The 18,174-nt window shown below is 44.7% G+C and overlaps 1 protein-coding gene across 4 annotated transcripts; it reads right to left on the minus strand.

The window, feature by feature from the left end:
- Positions 1–508: 508 nt before the first annotated feature.
- Positions 509–14,681, minus strand: LOC125458697 (uncharacterized). 4 transcript variants are annotated; one of them, XM_048544180.2, is made up of 6 exons: positions 14,568–14,681; positions 7,477–7,550; positions 6,208–6,246; positions 4,340–5,221; positions 2,386–2,533; positions 509–1,374 (listed from the first exon to the last, which is right to left on the minus strand). In XM_048544180.2, exons 2-6 carry the CDS (start codon positions 7,528–7,530, stop codon positions 1,325–1,327), a joined length of 1,173 nt encoding a protein of 390 aa, XP_048400137.2. In that variant the 5' UTR covers positions 7,531–7,550; positions 14,568–14,681; the 3' UTR covers positions 509–1,324. The 4 variants fall into 4 exon arrangements, with proteins under 4 accessions (XP_048400137.2, XP_048400128.2, XP_059507010.1 ...); XM_048544171.2 differs by having other exon boundaries at positions 509–1,380; XM_059651027.1 differs by having other exon boundaries at positions 509–1,380; positions 14,573–14,671.
- Between the last annotated feature and the right edge of the window lie 3,493 nt (positions 14,682–18,174).

The raw sequence follows: 18,174 nt of genomic DNA on the forward strand, positions 1-18,174 counted from the left end.
GTGACCTGAGTTCAATTCCAGCCTCAGGCAACCATCTGTGTGGAGTTTGCACATTCTCTCTGTGTCTGTGTGGGTTTCCTATGGTGGCTCTGGTTTCCGCCCACAGTCCAAAATTGTGCAGTTTAAGGGTGGTTTGGCCGTGCTAAGTTGCCCATAATATCCAGGGATGCGTAGGTTAGGTGGATTGGGCACGGTTAAGGGGGATAGGGTGGGTCTGTGGATGATCTTTTGGAGGGTCAGTGCAGACTTGCTAGGCTGAATCACTTCTATCTGCAATATAGGGATTCTATCATTCACTGACTCATGTAGAATTGTGAGCTTTAGCTTGTGTATGTGTATGTCTGACTTTCAATGGTGTTAAAATGATGGGATCTTTACAACATTCCCAAGCATCTATACAGTTAAATCACTCCTGCACAAAAGATTTTCCAAAAACATTTTATTGAGTAGAATTTATCAAATAGATTCAACAAGAGCATACACAAGCAATCTACAAAATCAAGTCCTATTCAATGGAAATAATTTTTTAAAGCCTTTTATCTCTCACCGATATGCTGATATACATATTATATAAACATATACAGATCAATGGGTCAACGCTGTTTGATACACCATCAAAGTCCTCAACATCATATTTCTTTGATGGCTTACCGTTAAACGCTACATAAAACAGGTGTGCCCTAATATTTAGAAGTTAATTTGACTGTAGCAACTCACCAAGACTCCTTTAACAGGACTCCCCAAACCCACGACCACTTCCGTCCACAAGGACAAGAGCAGCAGATACATGGGAACACCAGCCCCGTGCAAGTTCCCCTCCAAGCCACTCACCAAACTGACTTGGGAATATATTGCTGTTCCATCAGTGTCACTGAGTCAAAATCCTGGAATTCCCTCCCTAAGGGCATTGTGGGTCTCCCTACAGCACACGGACTGCAGAGGTTCAAGAAGGCAGCTCGCCCCCACCTTCTCAAGGGGGCACCTAGGGACGGGTAATAAATGCTAGCAACACCCACATCTCAAAAATGACGAAAAATATTTGTGTGCAAGTAAATTATTATTTGTTATGTTTTAGATGTAGAACCAGCTTGGTAGAATCTTGAAGATGTTGATGAGGAACTTTCAGAACTTTATATGACATAATCTATACAACACCAGAAACTTTATGCCCCAAATAACTGTTTTTAAGCTTTAAAAAGAAAAGTGTTCCTTCCTGTAAAATTTCCAGTGATGAAAGTGACCAGAGCTATCCATTAGTACCACGTTAAATAAATCAAAGACTGGAACATCCATAAGAAACCCAATCTTAGGTCCAACATCTTCTTCAATCCAGTTGATCAGCATCTTGGATGATCATGTAGGGATTGCTTTCCTCTGCAACTCAAAGAATAATTCACAATTAATGAATTGCCACAAATCTTCATAACTATACCTCAACCCCAGAGCTGGTCTTCAACTTCTGTATTTTTTGTCACCGAGGCCAATTCAGGTCACCTCAAAAGAGTGAATCCTCCCCTTGACCTCTGCCCAACAAATACAGGGGACTAACATCATTATCTTGAATGAGTATCTCTAAACTAGACAATCCTTATTTTATCACTACTAAAGTGCAAGGAGGTAAAAACTGTTGATTGAAAAATCAGGCCAAACGTTCCCACAAGGGGCATTGTGGGTGTATCAATGCCAAATGTCCCCACAGCAGGGAATTGTGGGTATATCTACACCAATAAGCTTGCAGCTCATCAAATGGAGTCAGCTCACTACCACTTTCTCTGGGGCAGCATGGGATAGGTGATAAGTGCTGGGTCCAACCAGCAACATCAACATCCTGTGAATAAATAATAAAACAAAACAAAACAAAACCAATCACCTCAGGCCAATAAGATCAAGTTCTATCAATGCCAAAAGACCTGTGAGAACAAATGTTCTTTAGCTTAAAGGTTTGGTCTGGCTTAAAAGTTACTACCACTTAGTTAAGAAGAACAGAGCAGAGATATTATTAGATAATAAAGTGTGAATCTGGATGAACACAGCAGGCCAAGCAGCACCTCAGGACCACAAAAGCTGACGTTTCAGGCCTAGATCCTTCATCAGATCTAGGCCCGAAACGTCAGCTTTTGTGCTCCTGAGATGCTGCTTGGCCTGCTGTGTTCATCCAGCTTCACACTTTATTATCTTGGATTCTCCAGCATCTGCAGTTCCCATTATCAGAGATATTATTACACACCCCTAGACCAGGTAGGGCCTTGAGCCTGGTCTCCTGGCTCAGATAGGGACATTACTACTGTGCCATAAGAACACCAAGAACAGACCAGGAAATGTGTGATCCAAGCATGCAAGTTGTTCATGTTTTTACCAGTAAATTTACCCTCAGGTGATACTTACTGACGTCATTTTGTTCACTATCATCCTCATTTGATTCCTCATCATTATCCTCCTCATTGGAGTCAGCTTCATCAATTCCATCAACGTCATAATTGTTGGAAGGGCCAACTGAGTCCATATCCACTATGCTGAAACCAACATTCCAAGCCTGTGAACAGAAGGAAATTATTCCATCAGTATTTGAAGTTGAATAACAGAAGAGATTTGAAGCTTCTTTGAAATTGGAGAACTGGGACTGGGCCAAACCAAATCAACTAATTTTTTAAAGCATCCATAACAAGATGTGATACCTAGAAATGTGACAACTCAGTCGGTACAGACTGTTACAGGTATCCTTCCCCCACATGCTCAGATACGTTGGGACCCACCTCACAACCTCAGTCCCCTGGATTAACAGTAGGCACAGCACCACTGTGCCAAAAAGTCCCCAGGATGAAGGATGTTTTGACACTTCAACTCCAATTTCAAGGGACATGAGGATTTGACTGGCCCTCAACTAATTATTTGCTAAGGAGATAGTAGGAACTGCAGATAACTGCACTAGAATACATCACCTCCCACCCAACTTCCTGCAAAGAATGCCATCCCCTATTCCCAATTCCTTCGGCTCCACCACATCTGTTCCCAGGATGAGACATTCCACTCCCAAATATCTCAGATGTCCACATTTTTCAAGGGCCTCAACTTGTCTCCTCAGTGGTCGAGAACGCCCTCAACCGTGACTCCTGCATTTCCTGCAACTCATCCCTCACACCCCGTCCCCGCAATAACAACCAAAACAGAATCCCCCTCATCCTCACATAGCACCCCACCAACCTCCAGATCCAACGCATCATCCTCCGACACTTCCACCATCTACAATCCGACCCTACCACCAAAGGCATTTTTCCCTCCCCACCTTTATCTGCTTTCCGGAGGGATCATTCTCTCTGTGACTCCCTTGTCCACTCCACACTCCCCTCCAGCCCCACTCCGCTCCCAGGACTGACCTATCCCCACCCCCCCCCAACTCCCCACCTACACTCACCTTTACTGGCTCTAAACCCGCCTCTCTAACCTATCCGTCTCCTCTCCACCTATCTTCTATCCTCCTCCCCCCTCTCTCTATTTATTTCAGAACTCTCTTCCCCTACCCCATTTCTGAAGAAGGGTCTAGACCCGAAACGTCAGATTTCCTGCTCCTCTGATGCTGCTTGCCTTGCTGTGTTCATCCAGCTCCACACCTTGTTATCTCTAATTATTTGCTAAAGTGGCCGAATTTGGACAAAACCACTGTTCAACTGCCTGGCGAGGATCCTTGCTGCAATGGTTGGAAATGTTATCCAGTCTGTCTGGAAGGCTGGGAGAAAGTAATTGGAGACAATGTGGCTAACAGCTGGAAATATTAGGTGTTGTATCGGGAGTAGAAATCACTGGCCCTGTGGGAATGTGAGAAAGGAAGTTTGAGGGCATGCTGTTATATAACTATTTTTTTGATATATGCATAGCTTCACAGTACTGGACGTGGTGGGGTACAACTCAGATACATCCATCATGAACACAAGAGAGAGAGAAGTGAATCGGAGAAAAGGGGACAGAGTAGGATGTGGTAATTACAGTGGGAACAGTAGAACCAGCATTGACAAGTGGGCCGAATGGCCTGTTTCTCTGATGTCGTCAAAGGCAGTGATATTCCAACATCCTCGGAGAGCAGTGTTCTTAAAGGCACAAGGTTGTGAATCAGAATGGATCCTCAATAGTGTGGTCAGGTGAAGATGGGATTGAGCTCAATGATCAGCCATGATCACATTGATTGGCAGAGCTGTTCAAGGGACCAAATGGCCTACCCCTTCCCCCAATTTCAGTGCTTCTACATAAAAGGAAGAGGAGATATATCCCCTTATATTGCGTCATTAATTAATGAACCTATTCAAATCTCTGGTGTAAATTGTGGTAAAAAAATAAGGAAATGTACCTCATCCTGTTCAGCTTGATCACCTTCATCCAAGTTTCCATTTGACATTTGCTGATTGGCAAATTGCTCGTTATTTATGTTTCCATCATGGTTAATGCCCAATCTGGTCGGTTCAGAGATTGTGTTGTGTCGGCTCATCCGCTTGTTGCTCTCACTGATTACAGAAGCACCTTCAACATCTGATCCGAGTGAGTCCACTCCTTGCACAGATTCGGAGTACGGGAGAACAGGTTGCTCTGGATTCGAAACATCAGTAGCTGGTTCCTGGGAGTTCGGCTGGTCAACCCCGACATCCATAGTATTGGTGTCAACACTTGGTGTGGCAGGTCCCACATTATGTGGTGAAAAGAGATCTTCATTATCTGGTGTGAAAGGTCCCACATTATCTGGTGAAAAGGGATCTTCATTATCTGGTGTGAAAGGTCCCACATTATCTGGTGAATAGGGGCCTTCATAATCTGGATCTCCAGGGCCTCCATAATCTGGCACATCGTAGGGCACGTCTTCATAGGGGATTCCGAAATCACTATCTTCCATACTGCTTGAATCTTCGAATGAAATCTCAGAACTTATACTGAGGGGTCTAGGATTGCTTAGCACAGAGTATTCCTTAGGATCACCCTCTCCCACAATATTATCTTCCTTTATCTTGGAGAGTTTGGAATTGGAATTCCTTGAAAACCCATTATATACAGGTCCATAGTTTGGATACTGAGGAACGTTTGGAAATTGAGGGAGTTTGTTGTAGTTTGGGAAATAGCCAGGGAATCGGGGATAGATGGGGTAATAGGGACCAAATGGTAGCCCAGGATATCCAGGCCGATAAGGATAGTAAGGGCTGTATATAGGTGGATAGAACTGTCCATAATAACGGTAGTAATTCTGTAATTACAAAAGAAGGGCACAATATTAGCAAACAAACATTCTTTAATGTTATTGTAAAACTTGACTAAGATGAAAAGATGCACTAAAAAGAAAGAAGCAAAATGTCCACATTAATCACCTCTGAATGGTCCCAAAACATTTCAGAGAGTTTTCATGACTTGAGAAATGACGTTCTGAGCTCTGGGCAGACATTTGTTTCTCACAATCCAGGAAGCGGGGTATGTCTAGGTCTAGGGACTGGGGTATATGTCGGGTGAGAAGGCATGGGGAGGGTTTTCTATTCCAGTCTTAGTGAAGACTTCTGCTTCCACAGTGAATGTCGGCCTTCAACCTGAGCTCAGCTGCTGAAATGCTCATCTCTGGGCACCAGGACCCAAGGCCAGGATACGGTAGAGGGCATATTTGCTTGGACTATTAACCTGGGCTTGAATCCCACCACGGCAGGTGGTGGGGTTTGAATTTAATAAGAGTCCGGAATTAAGAGTGTAATTATGTCAATTGTTAAGTAAAACCATGTGGTTTATTAATGACCTTTAGGGAAGGAAACCATCATCCTTAGCCTGTCTGGCCCTACATGTGACTCCAGACCCACAGTAATGTGGGTGGCCCTTAACTACCCCCTGGCAATTAGGGATGGGTAATAAACAGTGGGCCCTGCACATCACCCACATCGCTTGGCTGGTTAAATGAAAATATTGATGCCTGAGTTGAGGTAAATGATCAGGCACTCACCTTATTGGATAGTGGAGGCAGGCATTACTCCCATCTCTGTTCCTTACAGAGCTTTGTATCTGTTTCCTTCACAATCAACTACTTCAGAAAACTAACGCACAAATTACTCATACTCCAAACCTCCCGCCCTCCAAATCTATTCCTGTGTCTTTGTGAAGTGCCTTGACACATCTATGCAAACATTGCAAACTCATTGAAAAGGACTTGGCTTTAAAATGCAGAGTAATGAGTAATGGAAAATGAGAATTTACCTCCCGACTGCCACTCTCCAGGTCTCTGGCTTTCCGAAGCTATGAAAATGAAATGGAGAATAGCCAATGACATTGTAAATCATACAATGGAATGATTAGGATTGTCTCTGCAACAGAGTAACATTGTCTCGTTTTCCCTGTAGGGTCGCCTTTGGGACTTCAGAGAAGAATCTCCTGGGTTTTGTCACCAATATTTCTGGGGAGAACACCCCCGTGGTTTCTCCTGTTATCAACTACCAGGTTGTTCTTGTCTTGAGGTCAGATGAGCAGGATCCTGGTTTGGGGACCTATGTTTTCCTTCCTAACCAGAATTCCACCCACAAATTCCATCAAGAGGTTACATTTAAATCTGGAGCATGTTGAACACTTCCTGACCCTCAGCAGCCTCAAACAGCCTGCATTGATGAGAAAAAAACTCGAACCATGAGTCAGCCTACCCTCCCCACTCCAACCAGGGTTTGACAGCAAATACTTTCCCACATCAATCAAAGACGTGGTATGCGGAACAGTTCTCGATACCACGCTCTTATACAGGCCTGGGCTGAATGGTAGTGACACAGAAAAGTGGAGACATACCACCAACAAGGCCTTGATTCAACGACAGAGCCATTTCTAGTGTTAGAGATAACAAGGTGTGGAGCTGGAGGAACACAGCAGGCCAAGCAGCATCAGAGGAGCGGGAAGGCTGACGTTTCGGGCCCAAACACTTCCTCCATTATTAGTGTCTGTTTTGCATTTCAGAAATACACTTTATTCATACTAATATCTTTATATACATTCATAGTCACCCAGCAGTTCAGTTCTGTATGGTAGTATATGAAGGAATGAACAAACATTGGAGTTTGACTCTATCCAACAAACAGACAAAAGACATTTCTAACCTGTGCAAGATTACATTTACATACATTTCGAACTTGAAGCCAGCTCAGACAAACTTCCATCTGCTGTGCTATAGTAGATTAGGCACTGTGTCTCATGTTTAATGCCTGTCGAAAGGCCAGTATTCCGGGACAGGGAAAGAAAATGTAACAAAGACTCTCTGAAACTCCCCTTGAAATACATTGTTAATGACTGCAAGGAGTTTGCTACCAAAAAATGACAACGAGTCCCTCGGGCTGCCTCTCACAGAGTCAGACTGTGTGTGTCAAACAGGCAGCTGGGGCCAATGCTGTCTAATGGTTAATCCCCTCAGAACCATGGCCTGACACAGCTACTTCTATCCTATTTCACTGAGCAAAGAGCTTCGTACTTTGAAAAGGTGATACTTACAGGGTTGGCAAACGCCATGGCAACCAGGCACATGCTGAAAACTGTGGTTTGCATCTCTCTGTGCTGACTTGGATCTGAAAAACAAGAACTGTGCTCATTCGGGATCACAGCGTGGAAAGGTAATCGGACAAAGGTTCAAAGCAGCCTCTCGCCCTCTTTTTATTGTGAGAATATTAGTTTGTACTGTGCGTAGACATCCAAGAGGCATCTGATCAGGTGCACATCAAAGATTGTTGTGGAAAATAAAAGTTTGTGATGTTGGGGATAGGGAGAGAAAACTCTCTGCTTCATAAGAAACAGGGAGTAGGAATAAATAGGTATTTTTCAGGTGGCAAACAAAATAAGAGATGAACCAGAACCTTAGATATTCTCAGTTTTTATAAACAACTTAGATGTTGAGATGAAGGATTTTGTTTGTCAAATTTGCTGATGACACATAGAAACATAAAAATAGGAGCAGGAGTGGACCATTTGGGCCTTTCAGTCTGTTCTACCATTCAATGGGATCGTGGCCGATCATCCAGCTCCAATCATCTGTTCCTGATTTTCCCTCATGTCCTTCAATTCCTTTCAATCTAGATAAAACAATAGGCGGGTAACTCAGTTGTGATGAGGACATAAGGAAGTTGGCAGAAAGATTGGATACATTATAGGAATGGAGAAAAAAGCCAGGCAAATAAAGTATAACGCGGGAAACATGAAACTGTTCAATTGGGAAGGAAGAAAGAAAAAGAAGCATATTATCTAAACAGTGAGAGATTGCAGTGGGATCTTGGTGTCTGAGTGCAGAAATCACACAAGGTTAGTACGCAGGTCTGACAAATAACTAGGAAAGCAAACAGAATGTTATCATTTGTTGTGAGGGGAAATAAATGTATAGTAGGAAGGCTATGCTTCAGTTCTACACGACAATGGTGAGGTCATGTCTGGAGTCCTGTGTACTGCATTGATCACCTGATTTATGGAAGGATGTCAGTGTGTTGCTGGTGGTTCAGGAAGGTTTACCAGACTAATATCTGGTGTGAGTGGGTTGTCTTATGGAGGAAAGGTTGAACAGGTTGGGCCTGTATCTGCTGGAGTTTACAAGAGTAAGGGACAATGTGATTGAAACATAGAAGATACTATGGAGCCTTGACAGGGTAGATATTGGAGAGGATTTTTCCTCTTATGGGAGCATCTCAAATGAAAGGTCACTGTTTAAACATCAGGGGTCACCCATTTGAAACAGAGGTGAGAATTTTTCTTTCCTTTAGAAGGTTGACTCTTTGGAAGTCTCTTCTTGAAAAGGTGATGGAAACAGAACCATTAAATGCTTTAAGGAAGCGATAGATTCGTGATAACAAAGTGTGGAGCTGGATGAACACAGCAGGCCAAGCAGCATCTTAGGAGCACAAAAGCTGACGTTTCGGGCTAAGACCCTTCTTCAGAAAAAAGCTTTTTTCTGATGAAGGGTCTAGGCCAAAACGTCAGCTTTTGTGCTCCTAAGATGCTGCTTGGCCTGCTGTGTCCATCCAGCTCCACACTTTGTCATCTCAGATTCTTCAGCATCTGCAGTTCCCATTATCACTGATAGACAGATTCATGTTAAGCAAAAAGGTGAAAGGTTATCGGGGATAGGCAGGAACGTGGGTTTAAGCTCAGACTCCGATGTTCTGGTGAAAACAATCCAATGTCTGTCCAAGCTCTCCTTACAGCTAATGTACTCTAATCCAGGCAAAATCCTGGTAAACCTCTTCTGCACCCTCTCCAAAATCTTCCAATAGTGTGGTGACCAAAACTGCACACAATTCTCCAAATGTGGCCGAACTAAAGACTTATACAACTGCAGTGTGACTTACCAAACTTTATACACAGTGCCATGACTGATGAAGGGAAGTATGCCAGATGCCTTCCTTAGCACCTTATCCTCTCGTGTTGCCACTCTCAGGGAGCTATGGACTTGCACCCCAAGCACGCTCTGTATATCAATGCTCCCCAAGGTCCTGCCCTTTACTGTATACTTTCCTCTAGCATTTGACCTCCCAAAATGTATCACTTCAAATTTACCTGGACTAAACTCCATCTGCCATTTCTCCACCCAACTTTCCAACAAATCTCTGTCCTCACTATCCACAGCACCACAAATTTTCAGCGATAGTGGGAACTGCAGATGCTGGAGAATCTGAGATAACAAGGTGTGGAGCTGGATGAACACAGCAGGCCAAGCACCAGAGGAGCAGGAAAGCTGACATTTCGGGCCTAAACGTCAGACTTACCGCTTGGCCTGCCGTCTTCATGCAGCTCTACACCCTGTTATCTCAAATTCTCCAGCATCTGCAGTTCCTACTATCGCTGTAGCTTTCTGATGTCCCCTGGTTTTGGGAAGGTTTTTGTTCAGGCAAAGTGCCCATGTCTGATATCTCACACATTCTGGTGGAGACAACAGCTCAACTTAAAGAGAAAGAAAGTTGGAATCATGTTATAACCCATTACACACAACCTAAAGTAGAATGGATTTGAGATAAAATGTTCCCTCGCAACGTTCTCCTATCATATCCATCGACCAATTGCCAAGTATGTTGCAGTTTGTAAAACCACTGTTGATCAACTTGTGTCCAATCCACTCTGAGCACCACCAATCCTCCTCTTACCACAAGACTATGCAGCCTGGGATCAAGTACTGCCCAGCTCATCAACACCATTCCTTCAGGATACAGAGTGCAGATTGAATCAAGCTCTGGCCTGGAACCAAAGAGGGAGTCTGGCCACCATGTTGGTGCCCTCCTTTCAAATCCAGCTGGCACCTCCCTCAGAGCCCTACGCCCTCCCCCCCCTCAATGGGTGGAGCACCATCAACAGGAGAGCTACAGCAAGCAACCAGACAGCGAGGAACAGAAACCTCCTGATGTGGTGTTGAGGGTGGATCATGTGAAAGATTTGGAAGTGGCTGGACTAAGCTCACACTGAGACCATGTGCATTTGTTCTATTGACTAGACGGGTCAGAGAGAACCCACTAGACTCTCCTGTGCTTCAGGAATGTGACAACTGGGAGAGGCGGGGAGAATAATCCCAAACTCTCGGTGCAGGATTGTTCGTTATCCCACCATTTAAACCCTCTAAAAGACCAAAGGCCACGAGACGTCTCCATGCCCACCACCTGCCCCTCCCATGTCCCATTGGTGGAAAATGGGAGACAGGTTGGGGAATAGTGACGGAACGATGGGTGGACTAGGCCCTGTAGTTTACTTGTCCAAAATTAAACACACTGCTGGGGGTGGGGGTGGGGTGCTGGTCAGGGGAGTGTTAAGGTGCCCGATGGAGGGATCCAACATCATTGAAACATAGAAAATAGCAGCAGGAGTAGGCCATTCAGCCCTTCGAGCCTGCTGCACCATTAAACGGGATCGCAGCTGATCATCCAACTCAGTCCCTTGTTTCTACTTTCTCCGCATTCCCTTTGAAGCCTTTAACCCTAAAACTATCCAACTGTTACGAGTTGAGAACCAGCCCATTCCCTCCCAACCAACATGCAGTCTTCCAGTAGCCTGAATTAAATATCGCTCACTGAGCACTGGAACAGGAGTGCTCAGGCCACTGTGAGCTTTCCCTGTGCTGGGTTTAGTGGTTGGGATCAGCCCTGTCTAATTTGTGATTCTGAACAGCAGAAGAGGAAGCTGCTCCAGTCTCTGCCTGGGAACAAACAAACAAATAAACATCCCTTCCACTCTCAGATCACACAATAACTGCTTTCAGCTTTAGTTCCCTCTGCTTTACAGAGTGAGCCTGGGCACCATCAGGGGTAAAACCTGCTGACAGAATGTGCTGGGACACGCTGGCTCTTTCTCTGCGCACCCCGTGTTTGACCCCAGGGTTCTGCATGGATGCTCCTTACAAGGGGTTTCCCTCGCTGTCCCCTCTGCTCCTTTCCCCAGGCCTGGGGACCCTCCTGACACAACACCATGGACCTGCCTGGTTTTTACAGAGTTTTTCCTGTTCACCCAGCAGCTTGTTACAACATGACATTTCACCAGAGTGGGGACTGACACAGAGGGGGGAGGTCAGGTATTAAAGCATGTGGAGAGACAGCAGAGAAATGGGATCAGTTTAGACAGCTCTGCCTAAAGAGCCAGCACCAGTAAATGGTGTTGGGCTGAATGGCCTCCTTCCCTGCAATGGTAAAGTTTATGTGGAAGACATGTAATTTTGAACCAATTTGTGTTGTAAGAGAAAAGAAATAAATTTATGATTAAAACTCACTGATAACGAGTTGCTGAAGGTAATGTTAATCAATTAACAACATCATTGGAAAGTGTTAATGAAAGTGACCCACAGCTCAGGAGATAACTGAGACCAGGAGTTGAACTCTGAACCAGTTCAGTCCCGTTAGGGGATAGCCTCGTGGTATTTATTTAATATTTTTTATTTTAAAATTCATCCACAGGATGCAGGTGTCTCCGGCTAGACCAGCAGCATTTATTGCCCATCCCTAATTGCCCAGAGGGCAGCCTAGAGTCAACAACATTGCTGTAGGTCTGGAGGTACATATAGGCCAGACCAGGATGGTGGTTTCTTTCCCCTAACAAATACTGATGAACCAGATCAGTTTTATTCCTAACGATTGCCTCATAGTCATTGTTAAACACTTATTTCTAGTTTGCTATCAAATTCAAATTCCTCCATCTGCCATGATACAATTCAAACCTGTGTCCCCAGAACATTACCTGGGTCTCTGAATTAATAGAGCTAGCAATAATACCAATAGGCTATCACCTCGCCTATTATCAGAATAAATTTCTGTTCTTGGACATATTCCCTGTACTGAATCTAATTTCATCAGGGTATTGTGGTGTGGCAGTCGTGTCACTACACCTGTGGGCCTGAGTCTGAGTTCAAGTCGTGTTCTCACATCTTCAAATACGGTAATTTAAATAGCCTAATTCCCATTGCACTTATCGGATGGACCAGGACTTACAAACCAGCTCACATCAAGGCAGACTAAATGCTGAGATATTAACCTGGAGGCTTCCACCTCAAATCCACATGGAATCATCTGAATTCATCGGAGAAGCCAACTGCACACCCAGCTTAATCCCACACAATCCACGGATTGTCTCAGTTCGAGAACTCCCTTCCCAATGCGCTCACCTGCAGCACCTTTTACAGTGTTACCCGTGTTCAGCATTTGTTAAATTTACAAACTAACTACCTGGTGCACAGCAGTGGGAATGTGAAATAACTGAGTAGAGTTACCAAAACAGTCATTTCCAGCAACATTCACACAGGTTAGTCACAGTGAGGGGGACGGAACACTCTCAGAAATAAAAGCTACTTTCTGTGACTACTTCACTTTTCACCCACTCGATAAAACCGCCCCAGCTATTAAAGGAATGTTCACTAAATTAAAGAAAAATAAACAAACAATGCTGTCTACTCTGCTGGCTCACAGGGAATTTTATACATGATATTATGGAAAGATTCAAGGAAATTTGAACAGTTGCTGAAACCAAAGCAATTTTAAGAACATTTTATACCCAACTTCTCAACCGATGCCAAAGTGGAAACTCAACTCCTAGCAAAGCCCTTTCTTCAATATCCGTCTCTTGTGTGATCCGAATAGACCCTCATTATTACTATGACCCTGTTCCTCAATGCTCCAGCAGACTGCCTTGAGATGACAAGGACGGTGTTCGCCCACAAGATGAGAATGCATTGATTGAAGGAAAGAAAACGGGGAATCGGATAAAAGACTCTCTGCTGCCGAGGGAGGCCGATTCAAATATAAAATGAGAAACATTACAGATGCTGGAAATCTGAAATGAGAATGACAGGAAGTCTGGAGAAATTCAGCATTGTTAGGCAGCGTTGGTGGAGAAAAAAACGCAATGTTCCATGTCAAAGATCCTACAAATTATGTCAAACCTGACATTAAAATCCTTATTACGATCAGATCGACAAGATTTGTGTAGTTCAAAATGGGAACAAATAAAAGTATAGATAAGAGAAACTGCACACTGTCTGAAAGGATATTTTTATGTAAACTCCGACCAAGGTGTGCTCTGTTAAATAAATCAAAAGTGTGCTATACTCAGCTGAGAATTCCCTTTTAAATTATAAATATTTATTTGTGCGATATTAATCCTCTTGAAAAAAAACTTCACAAAGAATTAACGCATTTGAATTTGTGACTGAATTCCCAAGAGTAGAATTCCTCAGCAAGTTTGAGAAAGTTGTGGCAAAGTGTGCCGTAACTAAAGTAAGAATCTCCTAGTTGAATATCGATGAGGACCTGGCTTTCCCATCCGCTGGACGCTATGAGATTAATCAGGCAGGTCAGGAGCCATGGAGCGATTTGTACAAATGCAACCGAAATATTGTGGAGAATTAGTTCAGTCGAATATTTCTGCTCAATGTGCAACAGGTAAATCACAGCAGCTGAGTGATAGCCTCTGAACAGAGGCGGTAAAATCCGGGGACTGGGATTACAACCATCCGTCCAGAGTTAAACCAGGTCAGAAGTCACACCACAGCAAAACCCTGTTGGACTATGACCTGACTTTGTCCTCCCTAGTCTGACACCGGCTCCTCCACATCGCTGTTAACCCAGACAGCACCAGACACAGCTCAGAGACCCAGCCATTGACAGTTACTATCTGTGTTTCCTACAATTGTTCCAGGTTATTTTTAAACTTCCCAAAAACGTTCTATCACAGCCTAAAGACCAATGGAAAGATGCACGAATTAAACAATCCCTGACAGCTAACAAATGCATTTCTCTAACTAAATTCAGGAATATTTACAAATATTTTGACCGAGAGTTTTAGTATTAACAACCTTTTATGATGACAAACAAAAGTCCTTTTCCTGAGGCAATCTCCAAAACACAGGCAGTCACCATGGTGCAGAAAGCTTTTAACAATTGTTTTAGATCAGTTTAAATATTGGAAGCTATTATTGTTCATTTGTTACAAAAGATGACAAATACTTTCAGTTCCTTCTTTAAAGATGCCACATCAGTAACATTTCTCAAACTGTTAAATTGACATCTCAGTAATTCAGTTATTGTATGTGAATAAACATAACATAAAGGAGATTAACTTATTTCTCTCGTTACCTCACCACTTCAGGAAGATGCAGAGATCACTGGAGTCAGATAGGATCTGTCACAAAGTCTTTCCTAGCTGTGAATGGACTAATCAGTGCAGGAGAAGAAAGATCAGTCTCAGTGTCTGAGCAGTTCTCACCCCCTGGGAACTTATCCTCCTGGATTTTAGACCTTGCCCTAATCTCAGCCAATCATAGCTTGCAGGATCTGATGAAATGAGGTGTTACAATCCCTATTAACCCTCCAGACATTAGTCACTGGGAGGGGAGGGGGGAAGGGGGAGTGTGTGAAATAGCAACATTTACCCTCAGTTAAGCTTTGCTGACTGTGCACAGGCTCCCCAGAATTTCTTAACCCTTGCTTTATCGGATCCACAAAGACTTCAAACTTGGGAAAGGCGGATGCTGGAGATTTGGAAACAAACACACAGAATGCTGGAGAAACTCAGCAGGTCTGGCAGCATCTGTGCGGAGAGAGAAACAGAGTTAATGTTCCAAATCCAGTGACTCTTCATCAGAACTGAAAACAAGTCAGGAGTGTTTTGCAAGTCTTCCCAGACTCACAATGTACTTTGTCAATGCAGGCATTAAACATTGGATAGGCCCATGGATGGCACAGTGTTAGGAAAACTGACCATGTTACTGCTGTGTAATACAATGGCCCCAGTCTAGCGCTTTGGGACAGAGGTTCAAATCTCACCTTAGCAGGGGGTGAAATTAGGATCCAATAAAATCTGGTGTAATAGAAAGCTAATCTAAAGACAGCCACTGTCAATTGTCATAAAACCCATCTGAAAACAAGTCAGGAGTGTTTTGCAAGTCTTCCCAGACTCACAATGTTAGCTCTGTTTCACTCTCCACAGATGCTGCCAGACCTGCTGAGTTTCTCCAGGAGTTTCTGTTTTCATTAACACAGTGAGCATTTGGCTCTGACCATTGTTCAATATTCTGATTGATCAGTCAGATTTCATTGTTGATACCTTTGGTAAAGATGTCAATATTGTTGTTTTGTATATGTCATTTTCACATTTATTTAACTATTCGAAGTCTATCGATGTGGGTTCCATTTGGTTTCTCTCTAGTTGCTGATGAGTATGGGCTGACTGTACATTCTGATCTGTGTCATGTAACGTAAAATTCCAGAGCAATGTCTCAATGTGCTGCCCCTGAGGAATGTTCTTCAGGATCAGTGTCAGCGAACTCTCCCTGCTCCTTCTGTATACTGCAGTGAACACCAGTTAGACCATGGATTCCATTTGTTGATGGTTTACAATGAGTTTCAAGAAATTCCACTTTCCTACTTCTCCTTCCCAGCCTTGGGCCCGAGAGCAGGCAACAGGAAACTGATCACATACATCATTCCCATTGGTTAGTTCATTCTATCAGCAACATCATCAACCCCTCGTCTAGTGAGAGGAGAGACATTTCGAAGGTTTCTCTGTGTTTTACAGTCCGTTGATTGATTCTGGAGGAGGACGGAATTTTGGTCATTTCCCATTGTGTTCAGGAGACAGCATTCCCTGAAAACTAGCCTTCACTCCACAGTGATAATGGGAACTGCAGATGCTGGAGAATCTAAGATAATAAAATGTGAGGCTGGATGAACACAGCAGGCCCAGAAGCATCTCAGGAGCACAAAAGCTGATGTTTCGGGCCTAGACCCTTCATCAGAGAGGGGGGTGGGGTGAGGGTTCCGGAATAAATAGGGAGAGAGGGGGAGGCGGACCGAAGATGGAGAAAAGAAGATAGGTGGAGAGGAGAGTATAGGTGGGGAGGTAGGGAGGGGATAGGTCAGTCCAGGGAAGACGGACAGGTCAAGGAGGTGGGATGAGGTTAGTAGGTAGGAGATGGAGGTGCGGCTTGGGGTGGGAGGAAGGGATGGGTGAGAGGAAGATCAGGTTAGGGAGGCAGAGACAGGTTGGACCGGTTTTGGGATGCATTGGGTGGAGGGGAAGAGCTGGTCTGGTTGTGTGGTGCACTGGGGGGAGGGGACGAACTGGGCTGGTTTTGGGATGCGGTGGGGGAAGGGGAGATTTTGAAGCTGGTGAAGTCCACATTGATACCATATGGCTGCAGGGTTCCCAAGCGGAATATGAGTTGCTGTTCCTGCAACCTTTGGGTGGCATCATTGTGGCACTGCAGAAGGCCCATGATGGACATGTCATCTAAAGAATGGGAGGGGGAGTGGAAATGGTTTGCGACTGGGAGGTGCAGTTGTTTATTGCGAACCGAGCGGAGGTGTTCTGCAAAGCGGTCCCCAAGCCTCCGCTTGGTTTCCCCAATGTAGAGAAAGCCACACCGGGTACAGCAGATGCAGTATACCACATTGGCAGATGTGCAGGTGAACCTCTGCTTAATGTGGAATCCCGAAGCCAGACCAGTTCGTCCCCTCCCCCCACTGCACCACACAACCAGCCCAGCTCTTCCCCTCCACCCGCTGCATCCCAAAACCAGTCCAACCTGTCTCTGCCTCCCTAACCTGTTCTTCCTCTCACCCATCCCTTCCTCCCACCCCAAGCCGCACCTCCATCTCCTACCTACTAACCTCATCCCACCTCCTTGACCTGTCCGTCTTCCCTGGACTGACCTATCCCCTCCCTACCTCCCCACCTATACTCTCTCCGCCTATCTTCTTTTCTCTCCATCTTCGGTCCGCCTCCCCCTCTCTCCCTATTTATTCCAGAACCCTCACCCTAGCCCCCTCTCTGATGAAGGGTCTAGGCCCGAAACGTCAGCTTTTGTGCTCCTGAGATGCTGCTTGGCCTTCTGTGTTCATCCAGCCTCACATTTTGTTGTCTTGGATTCTCCAGCATCTGCAGTTCCCATTATCTCTGATACTATTTAGGCCTCAGACAAAGCTGTTTTATCTATCAGTGCAGCTGAGAGCAAGGGGGAAGCCCATAAGCAGTGTTTATTTTGTGCTGCTGAGCAAAATTTAGAGCTCAGAGAAATGCAGGGGGTGGTGTCCCCATATATCTGCTCCCCTTGTCCTTCAAAATAGAAGTGGTCATGGGTTTGGAAGGTGTTAAAATTATGTCAGAGATAATAGGAATTGCAGATGCTGCAGAATCCAAGATAACAAGGTGTGGAGCTGGATGAACACAGCAGGCCAAGCAGCATCAGAGGAACTGGAAGGCTGATGTTTTGGGCCTAGACCCTTTCTGATGAAGGCTCTAGGCCCGAAACATCAGCCTTCCTGCTCCTAAGATGCTGCTTGGCCTGCTGTGTTCATCCAGCTCCACAGATTGTTAAAATGGGCTTGGAAGTTGTCTGAGGATCTTTGGTGAATTTCTGCAGTGCATCTTGTAGACAGTACACACTGCTGCTACTGAGTGTCGGTGGTGGAGGGAGTGGGATGTTTGCGGATGTGGTGCCAATCAAGCGGCTGCTTTGTCCTGGATGGTGTTGAGCTTCTTGAGTGTTGTTGGAGCTGCACCCATCCAGGCAAGTGGGGAGCATTCCATCACACTCCTGCCTTGTGCCTTGTAGATGGTGGACAGGATCGGAGCAGTCAGGAAGTGAATTACTCACCGCTATATTCCCAGCTTCTGGCCTGCTCTTGTAGTTGCTTTGTTTATGTTGCAAGCCCCATTGAGTTTCTGGCTAGTGGTAACCCC

The sequence above is a fragment of the Stegostoma tigrinum genome, chromosome 1 (assembly GCF_030684315.1).
Source record: "Stegostoma tigrinum isolate sSteTig4 chromosome 1, sSteTig4.hap1, whole genome shotgun sequence".
NCBI lineage: Eukaryota > Metazoa > Chordata > Chondrichthyes > Orectolobiformes > Stegostomatidae > Stegostoma > Stegostoma tigrinum.